The 27,133-nt window shown below is 37.6% G+C and overlaps 1 protein-coding gene across 6 annotated transcripts in view; it reads right to left on the bottom strand.

Moving 5' to 3' along the window:
- MAGI3 (membrane associated guanylate kinase, WW and PDZ domain containing 3) overlaps nucleotides 1-27,133 on the bottom strand; it is a 302,211-nt gene that overhangs the window by 133,036 nt on the left and 142,042 nt on the right. For all 6 annotated transcript variants that reach the window (XM_014588240.2, XM_014588239.2, XM_006149615.3 and 3 more), the window contains exon 2: nucleotides 13,296-13,412. In XM_014588240.2, coding sequence (XP_014443726.1) covers nucleotides 13,296-13,412 — 117 coding nt within the window. The remainder of the gene's footprint in view (nucleotides 1-13,295; nucleotides 13,413-27,133) is intronic.

The following is a 27,133-nucleotide window of genomic DNA, read 5'->3' as shown; positions in this document are numbered from 1 at the left end:
TCCCTTTTTTCATGAGAGAAAGACAGAGAGAGAGGAATAGACAGACGGAGAGAAAGAGACGAGCACCCTTAGCGAGGTCTCAGATCACGATCCGCATCCTGCCCCACTGCAGCCTTTCCTAGTCAGCCAGGATTCTGGGCCTGTGCACGCACACCCAGCATGCACAGTTCCACTAAGGAACTGAACACTGATCTCTTCTCTGACTTAGGCACTGCAAAGCATGGTGCTACTGCTGTGCCATCATGTGTGGGCCAGTAATAGATGATTCTTTTCAAGTCGTTCTATGTTCCTTCTGCTTTCTTACCTCCAAGAGTCTTACCCTTTTTCTGGAGGACTGGTACTCCCTTTCTCACTCTTACCTCAGTTAACTCCTACTCATCCTTCAGGTCCAAGCTTACAAAGTTTCTTTAGAGAACCTTCCCTCATATCTTCTAGGGTATGACAATATGCAGAAACCATGTTTACTTGGTTCAGAGGAATAGCTCCAGTCTTAGCACGGTACAAAGATCACAGTAGATACTCAATATACGAATTAGAGGTTTTTGCCTTAGGGCAAAATCCTGCTTGCTGGGGAGAAAGAGACAGAGACAGTGAAAGGGAAAGTGAGAAATCACCCCTGGGGGAGATGGACAGACTGCAATCTCTTCTCCTCTGGGATCTTGGACACACACAGGCACGGGCCTGGCATGATTTTCGAGCCATCAGCCTGGCACTCGAGCTGCAGTTGGCCATGCAGAAGTCCAGTAACATAACCACCATGCCATCTGCTGGTCCCTTAATTAAGTGATATTTTACACAAATGGGATGAGCACAGTGCCTGGTAGTTTGCTACTATGATTATTTTAAATTAATTTACAGGGAACTCTTAATTACTCCTACTTTTAAATTGCATCACATTCTATTATATTCTGTATCATGTGAAAAAATCCACAAAGGTGATGATAACACAGTAATGGCACTGAGAAAATAGTGATTTAGTCAGTATTTATGCAGCAAAGTATATACTGAATCCCCCCACACATTCTTTACCCAGTTTTTTTTAAAGGATTATTTATTATTATTATTATTATTATTTTAGTTTGCTATAGGGCATGTGTGCTCACCAGAGAGAGTCAGCGAGAGAGAGGGAAAGTGAAAGCAATCCACCAGGTCTGAGACTTGAACCACTGTCAGCCATGTGGGAGTCCAGCACTTTAACCGCCATGCCACATGCTGTCCCCTCCAAGTTCTTCTAAAACTTGAAGTTTCTTTATTTGTTTTATATCACAGATACAAAAAAATCTAGAAAAAAGTAACCTACTTTTTCTTCTTAGCAAAACACATTTTCTCATTTTCAATTTTTTTGTCCTTTTCATACATGGAACAAAGCTGCATTGTTAGATTTCCTAAATCAACACCTTTTAGCTCATGTTACATAAAAAATTAACTTTAGGGGGTACATTTAATGATTAAAATATAATCTGTAATTATTTGTGTTAGGTGGGAAAAAATACCCATAATATGGTATACCTCCTCCAGAGTTAAGAGGTCAGACCTATTGCCTTACCTCTTCTAGCTAGACTGAATTTGACTTGCTCTGATTAATTTAAAGTGGAGGATATAATGTGCCAGTGTAGGAGTCCACACTTCCAGCTTCACTCTCCTGGAATGGAATGCTCCCACCACGATGCACACAAGTCCAGGCCAGTCTGCTGAATGATGAGAGAGCCCTAGCCAACAAACAGCACCAAGGACCAGACGCATCAGTGAGGCCATCTTAGCTCCAGTCCCAGCTGAGCTGCCAGTGACTGTAGCCACACCAGCAGCCCCAGGTGAGACCGGGCAACTCCCGAAATCATGAGAAGTAACATATGATGGTTGTTTCAAACCACTAACTTACAGGGTGGTCTGCTATGCCTCAAAGGCTAATTGAGATGTATTCAAATTAAAGTCTATTAGAAAATACAATGACTATATAAAACCCAATTTAAGAGCAAACCATATTATAAATAATACTATAAAAAGAGCACAGACCCAAGGGTTAGGAAGAACTCTGTTTTAGTCTGGGATTATTATTACTAGAACAGCTTGGAGCAAGCACTTAACCTATTTAGGCTGCATTCTCTTTCTGCAAAGTGGTTTTGAGAAAGATGTTTATGATTTTTTCCATTAATAGATACTAATATTATGTATGATTCCAAGGTAATGTTTCTAAGATTTAGAAAATAGCTTTTTGTACATTGTAAAAATATACTGAGATTAAATGCAATAAAAAAGCTTCAATTTAATACACTACAAAGTATGATAAAATTTTACTTACTCCCCCCCCACAAACCATATAAACCCATACACATAAAAAGTTACCTTCTCTTTCCTATTTCATTTCCCTCAGTATTCCAGAAGATTTATTTCTACATTCTCCTCATACTCTGTATTTCATGGAAGGCTTTCTCTCTATATCCCCTCTGCCTCTCCCAGTTATGGTCTCCAATTTGTCCCTTCTCATTCTCTCGACCCATTCCAATCAGATCACTGTGGCAAGCACTCCCTAAGACAATCTATGTTCAATAGTCATCCCAGTCGACCATGTGGGAACTGGCTCGCTCAGCCATGACACTACAGAGGCAGTGCTTTCATGAACTTTATGGAGACTCGACATATATTAGTGTTTCCATATAGAAATTCATTTCTGGAATTGCTCAGATAATACACTTTTTCTAAATCCCACAAAAGATCAGTTAGGAAAAATAATTTTTAAAAGTATTATAATTCTCTGAGAATTAAAACATAACAATCTCACACAGAGACATTCATGGTTAAAGGAATCAAGTGATACAGATTGTGAGAGCAGGAAACACTGCAAAGGAGACTCCATGCTAAGGAATGCATTTCCAGGAACCCGGACAGGCCGTGTGAAAGCAGCAGTCGCAATCTACTTAGTCTGACTTGCAGCTGTTCCATGTACTCATGACCCCATCTGCTAATGGTGGGTCTTTTTTTTTTTTTTTTTTTACAAACACAACATTAATAGGATTATACGCATATTATACTTTCTATAAACCCTATGAGTGGTGTTCCAAGAAATAACAAGTTTTAGAGGCTAAATAAGTCCTTAAATTGGCAGTTTCAACACATGACTCTGTGTAATGCTGTTAACCTTGCTGTGATATTTGAATGTGAGGTTATTTGAATACTATCCAATAATATTCTCTGGCATTTTCTACTGTTTGAGTATTTGCTGCAAGCTTAGTGCTTTGTACATTCTTTAACAGAAGAAATGCAAAGAGAAGAAGTGAATATTATTGTTTAAGACCCCAACATGAAATCAGAAATGGATCTAAAATCTGAAGTAAAAGCAATATAGATGTCAATAGCAAAGACAAAATCAGGAGAACCAGACGTAATATTTTCTTCACTTAAAAAAAAAAGGTTCTCCTCAACCCCACTCTATGTTTTTCTGTGGAAAGTGCACATGCTCTATGGCAATTTAAAAAAGAAAGAAAGAGAGAGAAAGAAGTAAGATTACAGGAAGCAATACACATCTGATGCCCAATGTGATGATACTTTTATATACATTCATTAACGATCTGGTGGCTGTCTACACAAAAAGAAAAAAATGTTTTCTATGTCTAGGCTATTTGTCACCAAAGAACAAGACCATCGAATCATGCAACTGATGCTTCCTGCATCTTGTGTGCTCTAAGATTTTATCTTAGGGAGAAAAATTTAAATACTAAATATGGATGTTGTTATCATTCAAAATTTTAAATGATTTTTATTTAGCATTTATTTTGTATTAACGTGTCCTTCTTTTAAGTTTTTCAGTGATCAAATGTTTGTATCATGTAGAGACCATTTAAAAATGTTAGTCTTACTAAATTAGTTCATAATAATGAAGAACCATGGGGTTGGTAAGTAGCATGGTGGTTAAGGTGCTGGACTCCCACATGGTCAATCGCAGTTCAAGTCCCAGACCTGATGGCTTGCTTTCTTACTTTCCCTCTCTCTATCATCCAATTAAAAAAATAAGTGATTCTTTTAAAAAGTAACAATGAATAACTTGATTTTATCTTGCCATTTTCTCTCTATAAGCATTAGGCATACTCAGAAGAATCCATCCCACAGTGTCATAACCATCATTCTGCCCTAACAGTGAAGTGCAGCAGTAATTTGGGCTCTCAAGGTACTCAATTCTTTCGGCATTTCCTCACAGCCAGCCATAGGAGATGTTGTGATTAAATTGTGATGTCACTATTTGTTAGAAATTATGAACATCCTATGTCTCATTGAAAGTAAACTGACATTGCTTTCAAGAACAAAACAAATAAATACCCATCTCAAAATCTCTTCTTGGGAGGTCTGTGTCCTGGGACCATGACTAGTCCTTATTTTGTTCTAGGCAGGATCCAGACAGGACAGAGAAACTGGATGGTCATTTGAACAGGTAAGGTTTAATATACAGAATTACTATTTACAGGGAATTAACCAGCTAAGACACTGGTTGGCCTTGCTAGAAAACTACTAGAAAACTGCTTGTAGGGGACATTGCCGAGATCTGGGAAGTCAGCTGGTTTTTCCACAAAACTCACTAAGAAACTGGAAGGAAGTCAGGGGAACACTGGTAGAACCTACAAGAGCATTGCTTAACTTGCTGTTGGGAAGCTGACTGCTAGGGTACTGCTGAAACTTATTCTGGGTGTTTCTGCAAAGCACAAACAAAAAGAATAAGATGCTGGAACCAGGAAAAGAAGCCTCTTCTTTCTCCAGTATCCTTCCTGCGCCCCCTACTGACAAAGCCTAGCCACTGTGCCAGTGGGCAGAAGAAAAATGTTAAAATTACTACAAGCAAGCAAAAAAGAAAGGATTTGAAGCCAAGAGACAATTAGTAATAATTGGCAGACTATTTTTCTAAGAGATTCTATCACAAATGGAAGTTGAACTTGATCAAATTAATTTTCTACATTTATTAGGAAGACAGTAACTTTTTTTTCTTGACTGTTAACATTAGTTTTCAAATGTTATACCAACCTTGCATTCCTGGAACAAACCCGACTTGTTCATAATGTATCATTTTATTATTACACATTGATTTACTAGAGTATTGTCAAAGATTTTTAGATCTATGTTTATAAGACTTGTCTAATACTATTTTTTAATGTTTTTGTCTGGTTTTAAAATCAGAATAATGCTCAGATCACAGAATAAGTGCTGCCCCTATTTTCTAGAAAATTTTGTGTAGAATTGCCATTATTTCTTTCGTAAATGTTCAGAACAATTTGTCAATTCAATCTGAGCCTGAGGTTTTCTTTATGGAAAAGTTACAACTACAAATCAAATTTCTTTAGTAGACAGAGGGTTAGTCAGGTCAGATAATTCCTTTTCAGTGAACAAGGGTGGTTTTTATCTTCTAAGGAAAATGTCCATTTTATCTGATCTGTTGATTTTATTGACATGTAGTTGTTCAAAATATTTCCTATTATCCACATAATACCTGTCAGATTTTTACCTATGCCATCTCTCTCATTCCTGAGATAATTTGCGTTTTCTTTTTTTCCTGAATAGTCAGTCTGGCTAGAAGTTCATTAATTTTATTGATCTGAAAGAACCATCTTTGGGTTTCCTAAATTTTTTTTTAATTGCCAAAGGGCACATGTGCTTATCAGAATGAGACACACACACACACACACACACACACACACAGAGAGAGAGAGAGAGAGAGAGAGAGAGAGAGAAAAGAAGAGAGGGAGAGAGAGAGAGGGGAAGAAAGCACCCCCAATGGGGTATAGTCATGCTGTAATTCCTTCTCTGTTTTCCCCTCCTGTTGGAACTCTAGGCACACAAACACACCCAGTAAATTTTTCAAGTCATGGGGGCTAGGTTTTCAACTGCAAGCAGCCATGTAGGATTCAGCTCCCTTAACCTGGGCCAGCCTAATTTTTTCTATTTTCTGCTGATTTCTGCCCTTATCTTTATTATTTTCTTCCACCCACTTAATTTGGGATCGCCATGTTCTTTTTTAAAAAAATTATTAAGGTGAGACCAGTAGTTGGCATAATGGCTATGTCGCTGGACTCCCATGTAGTAGACTGCGGTTCAAGTCCCAGACCCGGTGTCTTAAACTCATGCCAGGCGCATGTGCGTGAATGCCCAAGATCCCAAGAAGAGAATGGAGGAGAAGGGACTGTGGTGTGGTCATCCCCCCTGAGGAGTGATTTCTCACTTTCTGTCTCTCTGTCTCTCTTTCTGGCAAATGCACATGCCCTATAGCAAAAATCCCCCCCCCCTCAAAAAAAAATTCTTAAGGTAGAAGTTTAGATCATTGATTGGAGATTTTAAAAAAAGTTTTTCTAACATAAGTATTCAATACTATATGCTTCCATCTAAGCACTGTTCTAGGGACATCCTATAAATTTTGATATATTATGTTTGCTGGAGTATAGTATGTTGATATGTGTGAAATTTTCTAACTTTTCTTATAATTTATTCTCTGATGCACAGGTTATTTAGAAGTGTGCTACTTAATTTCCAAATATTTGGAGGTTTTTTAGACATCTTTCTGTAAATGATTTTTAATTTAATTCTGAGTAGATAATGTATTTTGTATAGTTTAAATCCTTTTAAATTTATTAAGTTCTATTTTATGGTTTAGAATACATGCTATATTTGTACATGTTCCCTGTGCACTAGGAAAGAAGTGCATTCTATTGTTATTGGTTGGCCTGTTCCAATAGAAGCAATTAGGTCAGGGTGGTTGAAAGTGCTGTTATTTTCTATTGCCTGACTGATTTTTTGGCTAATTTTAAAATTACTTAATAAAAAGCCTATTGAAACCTTTAACTATAATGATAAAGTTACCTATTTTCTTTTCAGTTCTACTATCTAAAGAATTTTCTTTACTATTTCTGATTTTTTTATAGTATTTCCCTTTTATCTAAAGAATTTCCTTTAATATTTTGATATTTCTTTTGGCATTTCTGCTGCTGAAAATTTCCCCACTATTTTTCCTCAGAAATTCTTTATCTTTCATACTTACAGGATATATATTTCTGTTTCCAGACGGTACATGTACTTGTGAGAAAGAGAGAGAGAAAGAAGGCGCACCTCAAGGGGACATGGTCATACCGTATCTCTTTTTCCCCATTCCTCCTCCTGATCAGGATTTTGGATATGCACACACATGCGCCTAGCAGGTTTATCAAATCACTGAGGCTAGGATTCGAACTGCCGTCAGCCATATGGGATTTGGCTCCCTTAACTACTAAACTATATGGCCAGTCCTGAAGTATATCTTTATTGTATACAGAATCCAGGTTAGCTTTTTTTCCTTTTTTAACCTTTCAGCATACTAAAGATATTATTTAATGCACACTGGCTTGTACTGTTTCTGCTGGTAAGTCTGCAGTTTCTCTTTGTTCTCCTACAAGTAATGTATCTTCTTTCCCTCTATCTACATTTTGCATTTTCTCTTTTATCACTGGTTTTTAGTAACTAGATTAGGGCATGCTTTAGTGTGATTACTTTATGTTTCTTCTGCCTGGTGCATATTGAGCTTCTTAGATCTATGGGCTTATAGCTTTCATCACTATTTTGTTAAGTATTTTTTTTGCTTTCCCCACTTCCGCTTGATACTGTGCTGTGCCACAGGTCAATATGAACAGATATTAGTTCTGTTCTGCCTATATTTCAAAGTCTGAAAACAGCTAGTACATAAATCTTGTTAAATTTCTAGCTGTTGACAACAGAGGGTGAATCTAGTACTAGTAACAATCCTTCAAGGCAGAAGTAGATATATTCTTTTCCCCCTCCATTCCCTTCTTTTGGTTACTCAAAAAAGAAAGTTCCCTTTTTTTCTCTTTGAGCTTCAGTTTAATTACTTTGTACTGCTATGTGTTTGAGTTTTTCTGACCTTTTCTTCTATAGTTTCTAACCCGCTGTTAAGCCCATCCGATGAATTTTTAAAGTTCTAATTTTTTAAAAATACATTCCATTTTCTCTTCATTATGTTCATACTGTCTTTTACATTTCTGAACATATTTATAGTAACTCCAAAATTCTGGTATGGTAATGTTTGTGTCAGTTTTACTTTTGTTTCTATAAACTGACTTTTTTTTTTTTAATTATAGGTTACATTTTCTGGCTTTTTAGCATGTCTACTAATTTTGCATTAGATGGTAGACATCATCAATATTGTTATTCAGTGTTGCCATTTTGCTAGCATATCTGCATAATCCTTTGGGCCTCCTTAATTAGGCTTTGTAAAAGTGACCTAGATGAACTTAACTGATAGCTACTTTAGCTCTACTAGTAAAGTGTGACTCCTTAAGGAGTTTCTCCAACCCTCAATAGTTAGAACCCTAATGTCTCTGGCCCTGTACAAACTCTGGAAATTGTTAACACACAGCTCCCAGACAGTTCTTTGCCTGACCTTGTGGAATCTAGTCCTATATACTCTCAGCTTAGTATTTAGCAACAGACTCAAAGAGGAACCCTTATAGACTCCTTGAGTCTTTCCTTCATATCTTCATATCTTCTTCCTCTCTGACACTCTGTCATGAAAATTCCAGATACTTCAAACTTCTTAATCTCAGATTTCTGTCCCCTTTACTCAGGGCCCACTATATCTTGCCTTGGCTCTTCCTTCTTGTGCTGTGGTCCAGAAAGTGTCTGTAGGAAATCCTAGGACTCCACTTTTCCTCTTCTCTCAGGGACAATCATCCTATTCTATCCATAGTCCAACACCTGAAAGCAGCAGAAGTATCTCTTTTTTTGTATATTCTCTTCCTATTTTTTTTTTTTTTTTTTTGAGAGATTTTTGCTATAGGGCATGTGTGCTCGCCAGAAAGACAGAAAGAGACAGAGAGATAGAAAGTGAGAAATCATCCCCCAGGGCGGATGGTCACAGCTCAATCCCTTCTCCTCCATTCTCCTCTCGGGATCTTGGGCACACACGCACACACGCCCAGCATGAGTTTAAGCCACCAGGTCCGGGACTTGAACTGTGGTTGACTACATGAGAGTCCAGCAACATAGCCATTACACCAACTGTTGGTCCCTTTTTTTGTATTTTCTTGCCCATATTGTCTCAGATTTTTTTCAGTGAACACCTCTTCTAGGTGGTTTCTGTGTTCTTCTGATATGCCCTTATAATTTTTAAACATTTATATGCTCTCTAGTACAATTAGATGTTCTGAGCTCATTTTATACTTTCCTTGCCCCAGAATCAGAATTCTTCCCTGAAATCAGAATTTTCTCTAAGGAGATCTGGAATCTCTTGGTAAGGAATTATATTAGAGACCAGATGTGACCATTCAGTGAGTTAACTGCTACTGATATGTCATTGCTTCTAGGTTCCTAGAGAAATATTAGAACATTTCAATTGGTAAGTTAAGGTCCTGCTAAGGTCTGAAAGCACTATAGCTGCTTGGACTCTACGAACTAAAACTAAATAAACGGTTGCTCCTTTCTAAGACAAAACCTCTCACTGAGGAGAAACTGCAAAATTGAGACAATAAAAGTAAATTAAAAAAAAAGATCCAAGTGAAAGTGACATTGGACAGTTAAGACAGATCTTAGAAAGTACATATACAGGGCCAGAATGTGGCGTAGTGGTTAAGGCGCTGGACTCCCACATGGCAGACCAAAGTTCAAGTCCCAGACCTGCTGGCTTACTTTCTTACTTTCTCTCTCTCTCCGTCTCTCTGGTGAGCACATGTGCCCTATGACAAATTAAAAGTAGTAAATAAATAAAATAAATAATTCTTTAAAAAAAAAGTACAGGTACGTATTTTTCCTACCTTGTGTTTGCAAGGGAAGACAGACTTCTACAACTATGAAACTAACAATCTTTTCTTGGGATACCCCATGCAGGCAAAATACCAAGTCACTTAAAAAAGGAATAAAAATCAGATGGTTATTATATATTCTGAGAGCAATACTTTATGCTAGAGTCTAAGATAGTTAAAGAAAGGAAATACAGGCCCAAAATTTCATGTTCATCCAAACAAACATCAAAGTATAAAAGTCACAAACTGCTAAGATAATCCTGTGAGCCTTTCCTGGGAAATCCAGAAGAGAATAAGCTTTACACAACCACAATTACTGAAGAAACAACATAAGGGCTGGTGGTCAGATTAACTGTATTTACCCAAAGAATAAAGAATAAATGGAGATTAAAAAGGGGAGAGAATGTAATGTAATGGTTGATTGTTTTGCTGATATACATACAGCTCAAATATCAAAAACACAGGGTAAGAATGAGGAAAGTGGGGCCAGGAAAGTGGCATGATGGTTAAAGCACTGAACTACCACATGCCTGAGTATGGTTCAAATCCCAGACCTGGCAGCTTGCTTTCTCACTTTCTCTCTCTCTCTCTCTCTCTGTCTCTCTTGGTAAGTACACATGCCCTAGAGCAAACGAAAATAATAATAAGAAGAAATAAAATTTAAAAAAAAAAAGGAGGAAAGCATATGCAAAGTAGAAAAAAACTTACTGATTGCCTTGCATTTGTTGGGAGTAAAAAAATATTACTTCCAATTCGATAATAGCAAAAAGAGAAAGAAGAAGAAATGACTAATAATTTTAATATTATTCATAATATTAAGGAACATAAAGGAGAGAGAAGGAACAGAGAGTATTAGATAAAGGTATAAAGATTACCATTGGAATAAAGATACAAACTTTCTTAAGAAAAAAAAAAAAAAAAACAGTCGACCGCGGTTCGCGTCCCGGACCCAGTGGCTTAATACTCACGCCGGGCGCGTGTGCGTGCGTGCTCAAGATCCCAAGAGGAGAATGGAAGAGAAGGGATTGTGGCGTGACCATCCCTCCTGGGGGGTGATTTCTCGCTTTCTGTCTCTATGTCTCTTTCTGTCTGGCGAGCACACGTGCCCTTTAGCGAAACCCTCTCCAAAAAAAAAAGAAAACACAAATGAATCTACAGCATAGAAAAAGTTGGGTTTGTTTGTTTTAATTTGTCAGAGGGTGTGTACACTTTCCATAGAGAGTCAGAGAAGCAAGGAGAAAAGAGAGGGGAAGGGAGAAAGTACCCTCTATGGGACATGCTTATATCACAATCCTTTCTCCTCCATTTCTCCAACCTGTCAGGATTTTGGGCACATAATGCATATGTCCTTAGTACGTCTTTCAAGCTTTTGGGTCTGGGATTCAAACCACATGGTCAGCCATGTTAGAGCTGGATCTCTTAACCACCAGGCCATAAGTCCAACCAAAAAAAGACTTTATATATGTATATAAAGTCTGGGCACATTTGCATGTGTCCCCAAAATCTGAAGAAGAGAATAGTGAAGAAGGGATTGCAGCGTGGCCCTCCATCCTGGAAAATGATTTCCTGCTTTCTGTCTCTCTGTCTCTCCAGCGAGTGTATGCACTTTACAGCAAAAATCTCTATCTAAAAAAAAAAGAAAAAGAAAAAAAGAAAGAAGGAGGAGGCAGGAATTGCAATTCCCTAATAGAATAAAATTGTAACAGGAAACATTTACTGGAGGAAATCATAAATAATCTGATTTAAATACAAAATAATTAGGGTCAGGAGATGGCATGGTGGTTAAGGCGGCTGGATTCCCACAGGGCTGACTATGGTTTGAGTCTTGCACCCAGGGGCTTTGAAACCCCCACGGGGATGTGTATGTGCATCCCCAAAATCTGGAGAGAATACGGTAATGCCATCCCACTGGGGGGTGAGTTCTCACTTTTCCTTTCTCTCTCTCTCTCTCTCTTCTCTCCGGCGAACATATGAGCCTTATGGCAAAAACCTTAAAACAAAACAAAACAAAACAAAAATTTTAAACTATGCTAGTAAGTCTGAACTTTATCTTACAGTCAATGGAGTCTTTGAAGGATAAACTATAGACGGACAAGAACCAGGTGTTTATTTTAAATACGGACTGGACTAAGGTGACAAGACAAGCAGGAGACTCAGCTACAAGGGGAAGGAGCGAAACGCTGCTTTAGCGCCTCCAAGTGGCTCTGGTGGTTTACACACATGCTCTCACTCTAATTCTAATAACAACTTCGAGGTGAGTCTTTTTATTTTTATTTTATCTATGGAGATTTTGAGGTCCAGGAACATTAAGAAACTTGACTAAGTAAAGCAGCCAGTAAGATGCTAGAATCAAGATTTTTAAATGTTTTTCTGTGCTCTCTACCACCACATAATGGTGTTCACAGTGTTTAAAAATAAAGGGACATGAGGACAGCAGGTGGCACGGTGGCAGGGTGCTAGGCTCCCACATGGTCAACCTCAGTCTAAGTCCCAGACTCAGGGGCTTAAAAATCATGCCAGGCACACGTGTGTGCATGTGGCTAAAATCCCAAGAGGAGAATAGAGGAGAAGAGATTACAACGTGACCATTCACCCACCCCTGACTGATTTTTCACTTTCCCTCTCTGCGTTTCCGGCAAGCACACACACCCTATGGCAAAAACCTAAAAACCAACCAAACAAACAAACAAAAAAACAGAATATGAAGAAAAATTGTCCAAGCAAGAAAAGGGTGAAGAGCTAAAAAGAACAAAGAATAGATATTTTAAGAGTTCAACTAGGAAGGTTTGGTGATAGACTAGACATTGTGTAACATTAAACAAGAAAAAGGAGAATTCTGGAACCATATGAAACTACTATTCATAAGAAGTTAAACATATTGAAAAGAAAAACAAAGCAGAATGCCTTTACAGGCCCTTTTATTGTTTACTGCTTTTTTCCCCCTCAAACTAAAACCCAAACTTAAGCATATATGATTTCTTGTTATGTGTTTAAAAAGCAAAAAAACCCTATAATTACAATAACCAGGTCCTTTGAAAACGATTAAGATGTGAATAAATCCACAAACATCTAGATAAAAATTCAAAATGGATTGACAAAAAGGCACCGATGCATGCTTCTTTTTCTTCCTCCTCTCCCCGCTAGGTAAGGAGCAGACCTAAAAACTAGTAATTTTCTAGTAAAATATTTGTTCTCAGTATATAAGACATTGAGAACTAAAAGCTGCTCTTATTGCATAGGCTTTAGGTGTTTCTTTATTGCAATAAAATCTAGTGACAAGTAAGCATATTTTCTTAAATTTTAGTCATCACTTTTTAAAAAGTCGTAATAGAGAATCTTCCACTTTTTCTATTTTTAAAAACAAAATTCCTTAATGTCTCTGAAAAATTTTATTCTTACTCTATTTTTGCTTCATTCTTGTCCCCACTTTAGTGTTCAAAATTTTGTAGGAGAAAAATCTATCAAATTATTTCTAAATACTGAAATAAGCAAAGATATTTTTGCCTCATTTGTAAAATCACACCACATACTTACATGGAATGGTCCTCAGGTAGAGATTATCTCTGATCACTTGCTGCAGTTTGTGGTCAATGGAGCCTTTCTGAAACTGAAGACTCAGGTAATGTCGCAAATCTTTATTAATGACTTTGCCTACAAAACACACACACAAAACAAAATGCATAATTGTTAGATATACAATTAAATGTAGAAGCTAGTGATTGAATATTCAGACCATTTAACTATAAACAGGGAAAAAATAAAATAATTTACTAAAAAGATAAACTTATTCAAAATAGCATAGGAACTATAATAATACAATATGGATATATTTTTGCATGGTACAGGAGGGAAAAGGTATAAGTCAGAGATAGTGACAAATATCCAAGGCAATTTCCTCTGGTCCCATGACTTTAAATATCATTTATATACTCAGAACTTCCAAATTCTGTACCCTCTTCCAAATTCATATTAATGTATCCATCCCCACCTATCTCTACCACATTCCACACTAACCAAATTCTTTTGTTTTTTAATTTGCTGGGGGTGGGGAGTGGGAAGCATGTCCCCACTCCACCCCCAGTGGGGAATGATCACACCACAGTTCCTCCTCCTCCATCACTCCTTCCTTCCAGGATTTTGGCACACATACTACACACTTAGCAAGTTTCTCAAGCGGCCGGGTCTGGGATTCGAAACACATACTCGGCCATGTGGAATCCAGTCACCACTGGTTGGCTCTCAAATTAATTCAGACATATTTGAAGATATACTGAAAGTCAAATAAGCACCTCAAATTTTGGAAAACCAAAACAGAACCCTTAAATCTATCCTCCTCTGATGTTCCCCCCGACCCCAGTTTTCCTTGTCTGAGAAAACAAGTGCACCATCAATGTACAGAACAGTCCTCAAATCTAGAAGTCCTCCTTGATTACTCTTTATTTCTATTCCTCTGATCCAATCTGTTAAGTAACTTTTTAAACCCTATCCCCAAACATATTCTACTTCTATTTTAATTAACACCATGCTAACCCAAACCACAATCATTTCTTATCTGAAATGCTGCAACAGTCTCTCCCCCACCTTCCTGCAGCCATTCTTGCTTTCCTCCTGCCCCCATCCCTGCAACTTACACAGCAGCCACAGGATATTTAAAGTACAAATCAGATTATTACCACTCTGCTTAGCACCCCCAATGATTCTGTTACACTTGGAAAAAAATTCAAAGTCTTATATTGGGCCTAAAAGGCCCTTTGTAAAGGGCCATCTCTGATCCTAACTTACTTACTCTTCCTGTCTTAAACTATGCTTCACCCAACAGGCCATTTTTCAGATCTTCAGAAAGGCCAAACTGGGCCCTAGCTCAGAGCTTTGTGCTCATTACTGAATTGATCAGGCTTTTTTTTCTGTTCACTTGCTTGACTTAGAGATACAATGTGACTAAGAGTAAGACTCTATCATTTGAGGGGAAAATAGAAGAAAAATGGAGAAATATAAGCGGATGCTCCACAAAATATTAAGCAGAAAAATAGGGAAATGCAGAAATCTGATAGCACAATTGGACTGAAAATGTAAATCAAAGCACTCCAAAAACTGCTAATTAGACAAACTTCAGATAATTAGAAGACATCAATGCTAAGACAAAATAGATTATCTTATTAAATAAGTAATGATTAGTTGGGGACCAGCAGATGGCATGGTGGTTAAGGTGCTGGACTCTCACATGGCCGACCATGTAGAGTCCTGGACCTAATGGCATGCTTTCTCATTAACCACCCCCAACCACCACCACCTTATCTCTCTGGTGAGTACACATGCTCTATAGCAAATTTAACAAATAAATAAATTCATTCATCAAATTAAACAAATAATTCTTAAAAGAAATGACTAGTGGGGCTAGCAGATTGCACAATGGTTACGTCACTGGACTCCCACGTAGTCAAGTACGGTTTAAGTCCCAGACCCAGTGGCTTGAAACTCATACTGGACACTTGTACATGTGTGCCCAAAATCCCAAGAGGAGGCGAGATTATGGCGCAGCCATCCCTTCTTGGGGGGGATTTCTCACTTTCTGTCTCTCTGTCTCTCTCTGTCTCTCTGGCAAGCACAAGCACTGTATAGCAAAAATCTCTCTCTCTAAAAAAAAAAGAAAAAAGAAAAGAAAAGGCTAGTTAATTAAAAGTACATTCTTTGTTTTACTTGAACAACATACTTAGGACAGGGTTAGAGGGACCAAAAGGTTACTACAGCTTATTCTCTTAGCTATTACTCCTTAATTCTACATTTCTAATTCCCTCTTTTGCTCTTTTCTCACATGTATAAAATAAACACAACCTAAGAGAGTGTGTTAATGTAAGCAGGAAATCAGAATGCTTGTAAAGTTCAGAGATAACATTCACTCCCTAAGCTAATAAACACCAACTAGAACAGTCCCACTTTTGCCTTGTCAGAAATAGATGCTAAAGAAATGGGGGAACTTTGTGTTTAAAGAAAATAAACTTGAAAAGATATTTACAGGGATGAAAACAAATCCTGAATCCCAGGTGTTTCTTCTGTCAGGCATTTAGCAACGCCACTAACCCAAGTTTAATTTAGATGACAAAAATATACCCAATAATAGTTCGCTAAGTTTTAAAAAAATTAGGTAAGAGATTGCATGAACACTCTATAAATATTATACCAAAGTTTTGGGGTCAGCAGATAGCATGTAGGTTGAGGAGGCCAGATCCTATATGGTGGATTGCATGGTTCAAGTCCTGGACCATGCAGTTTAAAAAATCACACTGGGTGCATGTGTGTGGCCAAAATCTGGAGAGGAAAACGAAGGAGAAGGGATTGCACAATCGTGCTTCACCCTAGAGAATGCTTTCTCATCTTCTCCTCTCTCTCTCTCTCTCTCTCCATCCATGGCAAGTGCATGAGTTCTAATGCAAAAACTAAAATAAAAATTATTTGAGGGACCAGCAGTTGGCATAATGGCTATGTCACTGGACTCCCATGTAGTTGACCGCAGTTCGAGTCTTGGACCCAGTGGCTTAAACTTGCGTGTGCGTGTGTGCTCAAGATCCCCAGAGGAGAATGGAAGAGAAGGGATTGCCATCCTCCCTAGGGGCTGATTTCTCGCTTTCTGTCTCTCTGTCTCTCTCTCTGTCTTTCTGGCAAGCGCATGCGCCCTATAGCAAAAATCTCTAAAACAAAAATTATTTGAAGTAACATAATATGGACTCCAATTCTAAAACCCTGAATCCAATATTAGGGAAATTTTAATTTGGATATAGGACAATATCTGCATAATTAAAAAAGATCATCTGAATCAACACTTCGTTTTTTTAAAGGTTTTTGTCATGGGGTGCTTGCATTAGCTGGAGAAAGAGAGAGAGATAGGAAAAGGGAGAGTAAGAAATCATCTCCCAGAGGGAATAGCCATGTGGCAATCTCTTTTCCTCCATTCTCCTCCTGGGATTTTGGGCACACATGCACACATGCCCAGAGTGATTTTCACCAGGTCTCTGACTCAGACCACAGCAGGACATGTGAGAGTTCACTACCTTAACTACCACACCATCTGCTGGTCCTGAATCCACACATTTCTTAACTCAGTATTTTCTTTCTTTTTAAAAAAAAAAAGCAACTGGACCCAGTAGGTGGCCTGGTGGTTAAAGGCGCTGAACTCCCACATGGCTGACCATGGTATGAGTCTCAGACCTGCCGGCTTGCTTTCTTGCTTTCCTTTTCTCTCTCCCTTTGTCTCTCTCTCTCTCTCCAGTCAAATTAATAACACTACTACTAATAATAATAAAGTTAAATAAATTAATTTTTTAAAAAAAGCAACTAAACTTTACTACAAGGTATAGTAAAGTAAACTCACAGCGATAACTGTAAAGTACTAAGAACCAGACTGGATTTTAATCTATAAAAATAACAGCTATTAAATTAGATATAATTAAAGGACAAAGCCAGCTGTGATTATAAATCACAAATCAATTATAGCATGATGGGCCTCTTAAGAGGAAATGGCACTAAAGCAGCTCAATTCTTATTTTAAGGGCATATGTGATCTTAAGACCTCAGGCCAATTAAAGCAAAAAGAGCTAAATTTAAAGAATAACACCTAGCATTATTAGGACTGGAGTTGTCCGTCTTTGCTCTTGACCTCTGCTCAGATTCTGGATTTAATGCCGAGACAAACAGTGACAAAGGAAAGGGCCAGAGGTAGCTTCTGGAGAGCTGAGCACGCTCTCTAGCAGGTTCCTGGAGAGTGACACACCTAGGGAAGGCACAGAAGCTCTGAGCCCCCTCCCTCAGGCCTTGATTTGTATCCTTTAAAATATCCTTTATAATAAACAGGTAGATATACATATTGTTATATGGAGATTTAAAAAATAATAATAATAAAGAAAAAAATCTATTTGGCAAATCATTAAAGCAGAGTTGGCAGGAGAACTGTGAATATTTTGGCTGTCAGGCAGAATGCTCTTGGGCACGAGTGCTGTGTGCTGAAAGATAAGTTAAAATGGCTTCCACTGTATGGGTGTTATTTTTCTCAGCATGGAGGAATCTATGTAAAGTGAAGTGCCACATATAATGAGAAAGAAATGAGAAACAAGCTTCAGAGCCACATGAATATAGGAACTCCTATGTAGCTTGTGATTTTTCCAGAGGGAACAAGGTATAAAATAGGACAAACAAAAGTCCTTTAGGCTAGTCGGACATTTGCTGCTCAACAAGGCCTTGCAGTACTAAAACACAAAGAACAAAGTCAACTTGGGTTACTTTTTATCCTACGAGGGATTATTCATACAATTTATGATTTTATAACAGTTTGTGAAGGGAAAGACAATAAAAAGCAGGAAAAAAAAAGTAAAAATCACTATCCGAGACAGAATTTCTCTACAAAAAAATATCTAAAAAGTCATATTCAGAAGGATCATACAGATAAAGAAAGATGTCCCAGAAGAACAAGCATATAATATGAGAAGATACTTTATGAGCATTTTTAGGCAAAAGATAAGTTGTTTATAGTATTCTATGATTCAGCAGATCCAGAAAGAAGAAACAAAATGTCTTGGGAAAAAAGTATTAATTCCAAATTAAGTCTCAAAGTGAGTTTATCATCAGTACTAGTTTACCTGCCGACACACATGACTGATGCTGGAAGGAGCCCCGAGTGAACTTGTTACCACCAAAACAACAGCAGATAGCATCCTCCAGGTAGTGGCAAGTGCTACCTTGTCTGTTATTGGTGGCTGCATATTACACCAGACTGTTTCCTGAATCTATAAGAAGTATACATAAAGCCTTGCTGATTGCACATAGGATAAAACCCAATTTGTGACTAAAGGCAATACGCAGTGGGTCTTAGACAAACATGCACGGCTTTACATCCTTGGAACTGGAGCTGCTGGAAAGGTAAAAGCTAAACAGTTTATGCTACTTTTTACATTTCCCGGGAACTAAGGTCAACTTCAGATGATTAGGACTGTAAAATGTGTTACTGTTTTATCATTTAGATGGCTGTATTTTTTAATGTTAATTTGCAACATCCTTCACTATACCTTTTTTTTATTACAACTTGACAAGTCCAAACTTATTATTAAAATAGTGTCCTGTGGCTATATTTCATTTTTTGCTTAATTTCTGTAAGTCAATAAAATAAATTGTATTTAAGTATCCCAACAGTCAAGGAAAAAGGCAAGAACTATTCCTGGACAAGCAGCTCCACTTAGTGCATGTTTTGATTGTTACTATCAGCTACTTTTATATTTATAAAATAATTAACATTTAAAATACTTATTGAAATCACTTAATTTGCATGGCCTGTACTCTATACAAAAGAATAATGCTTAAAATATGAGAAGGAAGTTCACTTTAAAACTGTGATTCCATCATTGTAGCAGAACTTGAAATTGCCCAACTGCTTGGAAATTTAATTTACGCTATTAGTACTTCCCAGTATTTGTGTTATTGGTGCTTAAAAATTTCCTGGTTTCTTTTTTTTTTTTTTTCTTTTTTTTTTTGAGAGGTTTTTGTTATAGGGCATGTGTGCTTGCCACAAAGACAGAGAGAGACAGACAGAAAGCGGGAAATCACCCCGCCCCCCGGGGGTGGGTATTGCCATGCCGCAATCCCTTCTCCTCCCTTCTCCTCTTGGGATCTTGGGCACGCATGCACACAGACCTGACATGAGTTTAAGCCACCAGGTCCAGGACTCGAACCACAGTCAACTACAGGCGAGTCCAGTGATGTAGCCATTACGCCAACTGCTGGTCTCTCTCTTTTTTTAAATATCAAAATAATTAGCATGAACCTTTGCTGGACACAGGGATCTGATGTGTGGGAGCCTACACATATTCCAACTAGCTTTACTGGCATGTGCCCTTTGGCCTATTCCTTTTAGATTCAGCAAACTCTTTAATCCCCACACCATTATGTATCATGGTAGATTTCTACTGTGTTCTAGTTCTCCTTTTATGCCAACTCTCAGTGAAGAACTGCAGAAGCAGCCAGTGCTGCCATTCTCTTGAAGCTTTTGTGAGAGAGCCTCATTGGCCACTGTAGAAACTTTTGTCTCACATCAAGAAATTCACCTTTGTCAAGCCAGTAAAATAGACCTAATTCATAGGGCTGAGTGAATTTATTGATTTTCCATTATTTTGCTTGTTTGTTTGCTTATAACTTTTTGTTTGTTTGTTTGTTTCCTCCAGGAGCAAGAGACAGACACATAGAGACAGAGAGACGGCACCACCAACAGAGTCTTGAAGCCACAATCCATGCCCAGATCACGGGCACATGTGTGCAGGCATACTCAGAGGGAGGTCTCTAGATGGGAGCCTGGAACTTTCCCACGTAAGCCGACCTCATAGACCACTGTGTTTCACTGCTATGCCACCCTCTGCCCCATTTCCCAACAGTTTCAATGGAGCTACACGTTACTACGCATCATCTCGGAACAAGAGCTGTGTGCTTGGAACCAATCAGTTTTTGGTCATGGAACAATATAGCTCATGGAAGAAGAATGTTTTTTAGATCTGCTTTATTTTTATGTTACAATTTAAATTTGATCATCTACTAGTCCTTTAAGATAACATTTCTGCTTACTGCTAATGGATTGTTACAAAATATATGAATAACCCAGATGAAGCACACCAATAGAGATAAGATAAATGAAAAGTGTTAAGACTGTTTCTCCAAAACTAGAGAATAAGCCATTTCAAGCAGCATCTTTGAAGAGTAGAATGGTAAGACTTGGTTTATATATGTTAGTATGTATATGCCAGGCTCTTCAAAAAGTTCATGAAAAATATGTACTGTGAAAAAAACTATATATGAATTTCATATTTAATTCATCAAAATATTAATTCCATTTTACATGAGCTTTTCAGAGTCCCCTCTTCGGTACATGCACTTCAGGTACACATACTCCCACAGGATACAGCTGGTTAATTATGAGTGGGGCATAGGTAAAACTTGTGAAAGGTTTATGTTACAATTTAAATTTGATCATCTACTAGTCCTTTAAGATAACATTTCTGCTTACTGCTAATGGATTGTTACAAAATATATGAATAACCCAGATGAAGCACACCAATAGAGATAAGATAAATGAAAAGTGTTAAGACTGTTTCTCCAAAACTAGAGAATAAGCCATTTCAAGCAGCATCTTTGAAGAGTAGAATGGTAAGACTTGGTTTATATATGTTAGTATGTATATGCCAGGCTCTTCAAAAAGTTCATGAAAAATATGTACTGTGAAAAAAACTATATATGAATTTCATATTTAATTCATCAAAATATTAATTCCATTTTACATGAGCTTTTCAGAGTCCCCTCTTCGGTACATGCACTTCAGGTACACATACTCCCACAGGATACAGCTGGTTAATTATGAGTGGGGCATAGGTAAAACTTGTGAAAGGTGTTCTAATGCCAAACTATAATTTTTTCTTACCCCGTGAGGTAAAATTTAGATCCCAGGTCTTGGTTAAATTTTTTTTTAATTGTTAAAGAGAGAAAAAGTACCCCATAATGGGGCATACCGTCTCCATTTCTCCATCTTGGGATTTGGTATACACTCACATACACACGCATGTGCCAGCATGTTTCTCAAGCTGCAAGGGTTAGAATTCAAACCACAGTCATCCATGTGGGCTCTGACTCCCTAACCAGTAGGCTGAAGGGCTGGCTCAATACTTTTTTTTTTGAGAGAGAGATTTTTGAAACAGGACATGTGCACTTGCTGGAGAGAGAGACACAGAGACAGAAAACGAGAAATCACCACTCAGGGAGGATGGTCACACTGCAACCACTTCTCCTCCATTCACTCAGGATCTTAGGTGTGCACACGCACATGCCCCACATGAGTTTCAAGCCACTGGGTCGGAGACACGAATCATGGTTAGCCATGTGGGAGTCCAGTGACATAACCATTACGCCATCTGCTGGTCCCTCAATACCTTTTTTAACAGTTCTAAATTGAGCATGTATTTTTAACTACCTCAATATAAATTCAACTTGTGGAACTTACTTTGGCTATCATGAGTATGCTTTAAATTTCAGTTTTAAAAGGCAGTAAATACTGCTAGAGTTACATGGATTATTACTCATTTTAGCGAGGCAAAGTACCTGCATAAGATCATTTGCATATTGTGCTTCATAGGACTATACTTACATTCCTCTCACAAATATAAGTATTTTATTATTTATTTATTACTATATATTATTTTGTTAATTGAAAAAAAATTTGTAACAAAATGTTTGGAAAATTAGAAGCTTCTCCTTAACACGTACTATTATGATTTCCTAAAATTAAGCTCCTTAAGCCTTCCTGATATCTTTTCACATTATCTTTCAAGCTTTTGTTTATATTGTTATTATTGATCAACAGCTTTGTTATTTCTTAGTTTTTCTTTATGAACATTCCATCAGGGGGCAGATGGTGGTGCAGTGGTAAAACATGATACCCTGTAAAGCTGACTTGCACGGAAGGTTCAGGATTCACGTCTGGAGATCCTGTGATCTGGGGCTGGCTGAAGTTGGGGGGGACTGTGGAATCACAACCTTGTTGATAGTGCTGTCTGCCCCTTTTTTTCTCTCTTTCTCACTCATGGAAAAAGAAATAAGAATCCCATCAAAGTGTACACTTTTACATTTTTCAGAAAAGGATGAGTTTGGATAAAAGTAAAAAAAAGTCTAAAAAAAGAAAAGAAATGAAAAGGGTGAGGGACACTTTTAAGTTTAGTATTTTACTTAAAATATCAATTACTCAAATAAGTCATCACACTTTTTTGAGATCAGAGACAAAATATTACTACAAGCATCAATGAAATAACATTTATGAAAACTTAATAAAAATTGAATAAACTATATGGGTTGCCATTGTCTAAGACTAAAAATAATAAAACGGGACAGCAGGTAATGCACTAGTTAAGGCGTTGGACTCCCATGTAGCTGAACACAGTTCGAGTCCCAGACCCAGCAGCTTGAAACTCATGCCAGGCTTGTGTGCATGTGTGCCCAAAAACCCAGGAGGATAAGGGATTGTAGCATGGCCATCCCACAATCGTGGCAACACACACACACACACATATATATATATATATATATATATATTAAAAGGCATGAATATCCTGAATAGGCAGCCAACTATGGATTACCAGAAGGCCAAGAGAAACATTAACTCAAAAAAGACACTGCTCAGTCTATCTATATTATCAAATTGAATAAGATCTTCTGCTTTTTGTTCAGGGATAGTTCACAGAAACTTGACATTTCAAGGGTATGGAAAACATCTACCTGGGGTTAATGTAACTGTTATTAAACAAATAGAAGAAATGAGTCTTCATAATGTTGGCATTCTTTTCTAGCCAGACTTTGCTTTAAGTGTTAAAATATTCCTTGGCTTCTAAATGATTTTGAAGTAAGGTGATTTATGAAATTTAAACACAGATCTATATATCTTACAAATTCAGTTTGGGTGGTAAAAAAAAAAAAAATCTATCATCCAAATCTCAAACATGAATAAATCCAGGCACTCAAGTTTCAAAGTGCAAATCCTTAGTCAAAAGAATTCATAACTAAAAAGCCAACTTTCTGGATATATGCAAATTAACATTCACCATTGGTTTCCTTTGAGGAATCAAAAACAGAGAAACTGGATATTACTGAATAAGCCCTGTGGCGTGCGGCATAGATGTGGTCATGCAAGCAGCTGTAAAGCAATCTAATTACCAACATTTCACCATCTTTTCCACAAGGATAGTGTAAGGCACTTTGTCAACCACTTGCTAATGTCAAGATACAGCATGTCTTTACTATTCTCTAATCCAGTAGGAATTATAAAATTGAAAAAAAGAAAGAAATGAGGTCAGTTTGACATATCTTGTTCTTGTAAATTCATACTGATTCACAGCAATCATCCCATTCACTTCTAAACTCTATAGATCGACCTATCATCTATTTATCTTTTTAAAAAATTATTTTATTTAACTTTATTTTTATAAAGTATTTATTTTAATTTGATCAGAGAGGGACAGAGAGAGAGCAAGAGAGAGAGAGAGAAAGTGAGAAGGCAAGCTGCCGGATCCAGCACTTGAACCATGGTTGGCCATGTGGGAGTCCAGTGCCCTTAACCACCACACCACCTGCCGGTCCCCCATCTATTTATCTTGTAATACTTCAAATTGTGCAGTTTAAGTTAGGGAAGTGAGATTGAGTTTTCATAATCTATTTTACTCTGTTTTGAAACTGGAACATTTGTGTCTCATTCTAGTCTTCTAATACTACTCACATTGTCCATGATTTTGCAAAAAGAAAAAAAGAGAGAAAGAGAAAGAAAGAAAGAGAGAGAGAGAGAGAGAGAGAGAGAGAGAGAGAGAGAGAAAGAGAGAAATGAAAGAAAGAAAGAAAGAAAGAAAGAAAGAAAGAAAGAAAGAAAGAAAGAAAGAAAGAAAGAAAAAAGATTGACAATAACTCTCAAATTATATCTGAATCTCTTCAACTCCTGGGAGGCAATTCAATGAGCCTTGAAAACTTAAAATTCCTTTAAAATGAATGATACTCTAACTATATCCTCATCCTTTGGTTTACTTTCCCTTGTTTCAGGTTGTCTTACTGTTGGAAAAGTAGTTCTGCTATTGAAGATAACAGAAGCAAATTAAAAATGGTGCAGGTCTGGTTAACATTAAGAATATCCTGAGGGGGGGGGCAGCGGATGGCATAATGGTTATGTCACTGGACTCCCATGCAGTCTACTGCGGTTCGAGTCCTAGAACTAGTGGCCAAAAACTCACACTAGGCATGAGTACGTGCCCAAAGTCCCAAGAGAAAAATGGAAGAGAAGGGATTCTGGCCATCCTCCTGGGGGTTGATTTCTCGCTTTCTGTCTCTCCAGCTACTGCACGCACTCTATAGCAAAAATCTCTTTAAATAAATAAACAAAAAAGAATATCCTCAGACTGCCTCATCCTTCTTAACTGTTCTTGCCCTTAGATACAACCTTAAAAACTCTTTGTTCTCTCTGAAGCATCTTAGCTCTTTTTCAGCTTTGGCCTACAGAAACAAAAGAACAACAACAAAAAATCTAAAATTTTTGTTTCTTAAAATCTACTTAGAACTATACAACTACGCAATGATTCTATGCTCCTTGCATCTATTAATCATATACATTATTTAAGAAATCTGAGCTGCTCAGAGCATTCTGTACACATAAGAATTGTTTTATGTAGGGTCCAGCAGTTGGCGTAATGGCTATGCCGCTGGATTCCCATGTAGTCGACCGCGGTTTGAATCCCAGACCCAGTGGCTTAAACTCACACCGGCTGTGTGTGCGTGCATGCCCAAGATCCCAAGAGGAGAATGGAGGAGAAGGGATTGCAGCATGGCCATGCCCCCCTGGGGGAGTGAATTCTCACTTTCTGGAGAGCACATGCACCCTATAGCAAAAACCTCTCTCAAAAAAAAAAAAAAAAAAGAATTGCTTCATATAACTTTTTATTTTAGAAATCTGTAGTGTTGGGGCCGGCGCCCTTCCCTAGTGGTTAAGGAACCAATGTCACATGGCAGTGCAGTTCCACAGTGCAGGTCCAGGCCCTGGCAGTTTGAAAAAAACACAGCAGACACAAGTATGTGCATGCTCAAAATTCCACCAGGATAGAGAAATGAGAAGGGATTGTGGCGTGACCACATCCCATTTGGGGGGTGCTTTCTCTCCCTTTCCCTGTCTGTCTCTGCTGAGTGGACATGCCCTCTTGGCAATGACAACAAAAGAAATTGCTAGCCTTAGAGTCACAACTATGGTTGCTATAAACATTTAAAAATCTCTATTCCTTAAAGGCAAAGGATGAGCATAATCACGTCCCAGTTCTTTTTCTTATCGTAATATCTATAAGACAACCTAGTGATTTCCCCAAGAAACCATCAGTATAACTAGCTCAACACAACTAACTAGTCTTTTTCTATTAGACCTAGCCTCAGAATAGTGGTACTTCTTTTTTTTTTTTTTTTGGAGAAGTTTTTGCTATAGGGTGTGTGCACTGGTCAGAAAGACAGAGAGACAGAAAGTGAGAAATCACTTCCCAGTGGGGATGGCCACGCCGCAATCACTTCTCCTCCATTGTCCTCTTGGGATCTTGGGCACATACGCACACGCGCCCACTGTGAGTTTAAACCACCGGGTCTGGGACTCAAACTGTGGCCGACTACATGGGAGTCCAGCGACACAGCCATTACACCAACTGCTGGTCCCAGAATAGCAGTACTTCTTATTGCTTCCTTTACCTCTTAAACTCTACAGAGTAGAAGGGAAGACTTTATGAAAATGGCAAGAAAGAAACCTATAAGCTCAAGGCCAGACTGGCTCAAGGCAGGAGGTTCCTATAACAAAATATATCAAACTGTAGTCCACTTGTTTGCAAAACTGTAAATGATATTTACAGGACTTTTGTAGTTAATCAGTATCTATATATTTCATAGTAAAATATATTCTATGGCACAAGTTATTCAAAAATTCCTTATATATTGTTAGACATTCATCAGCCATCTGAGGGCTGAGACCATGGATTATTTTTATATCGTTAGTACCAGTATCTGACATGCAGAATGAATCAATAATTTTGCATTTTTAATTATTCTTTTGACCCTTTCCTTGCTTGAATACATGACATTTTAGAATACTCAACTACTTGATACAGTACTCTTTACTAGTCTATATACAACTTACCTTAAACTATTTCTTAAACAATGAAACTGACTTTGTCAAAACACTAAAATAAGTTCTTCATTAAAGCAACCAGCTGTGTAAATCATTATAAGTAGGTTTTAATTACAGTTTATATGACAATTCCTCAAATTCTGTTCTGTCTTCATTAACATTTTAAAATGTATTCAAAAAATGGTATCTGGCATGAAATATAAAACAAGACAAAATTAACCACTCATGTCTATTGTCTTCCCCAGTGGACAGGGAAAACAAATCTATAGCCAGAGGAAAAGGCAAAACCCTTACTTCTGCTTGGGGAAAATATAGAAAGGAGAAGAAAATAGGAAATAGGAAGAGAACACCGATGACTTCAGAATTATTACATATATAGAGTACACACTGTATGTTTTAACTTATTCCTCATGATCATCTTTGTAGCTGTTACTATTATTCTCATTTTATAGACAAGAAGCAGAATTACAGATAGATTAAGTAACTTGGCCACAGTTACCCTATTAATAAGTGGCAGACCTAGGGTGTGAACAAATCAACCTGGCTTTACAACTTGTAAACACCATGCTACAATGTCTGTGTGTGTGTGTGTGTGTGTGTGTGTGTGTGTGTATATATATATATATATATATATATATATATATATATTTATTTTATGAATTTCTGC

The sequence above is a fragment of the Tupaia chinensis genome, unplaced genomic scaffold, assembly GCF_000334495.1.
Source record: "Tupaia chinensis unplaced genomic scaffold, TupChi_1.0 Scaffold000270_2, whole genome shotgun sequence".
In the NCBI taxonomy this organism is placed as follows: Eukaryota; Metazoa; Chordata; class Mammalia; order Scandentia; family Tupaiidae; genus Tupaia; species Tupaia belangeri.
Note: the sequence above shows the minus strand (reverse complement) of the source record. Positions and strands in the feature narration are given on the sequence as shown.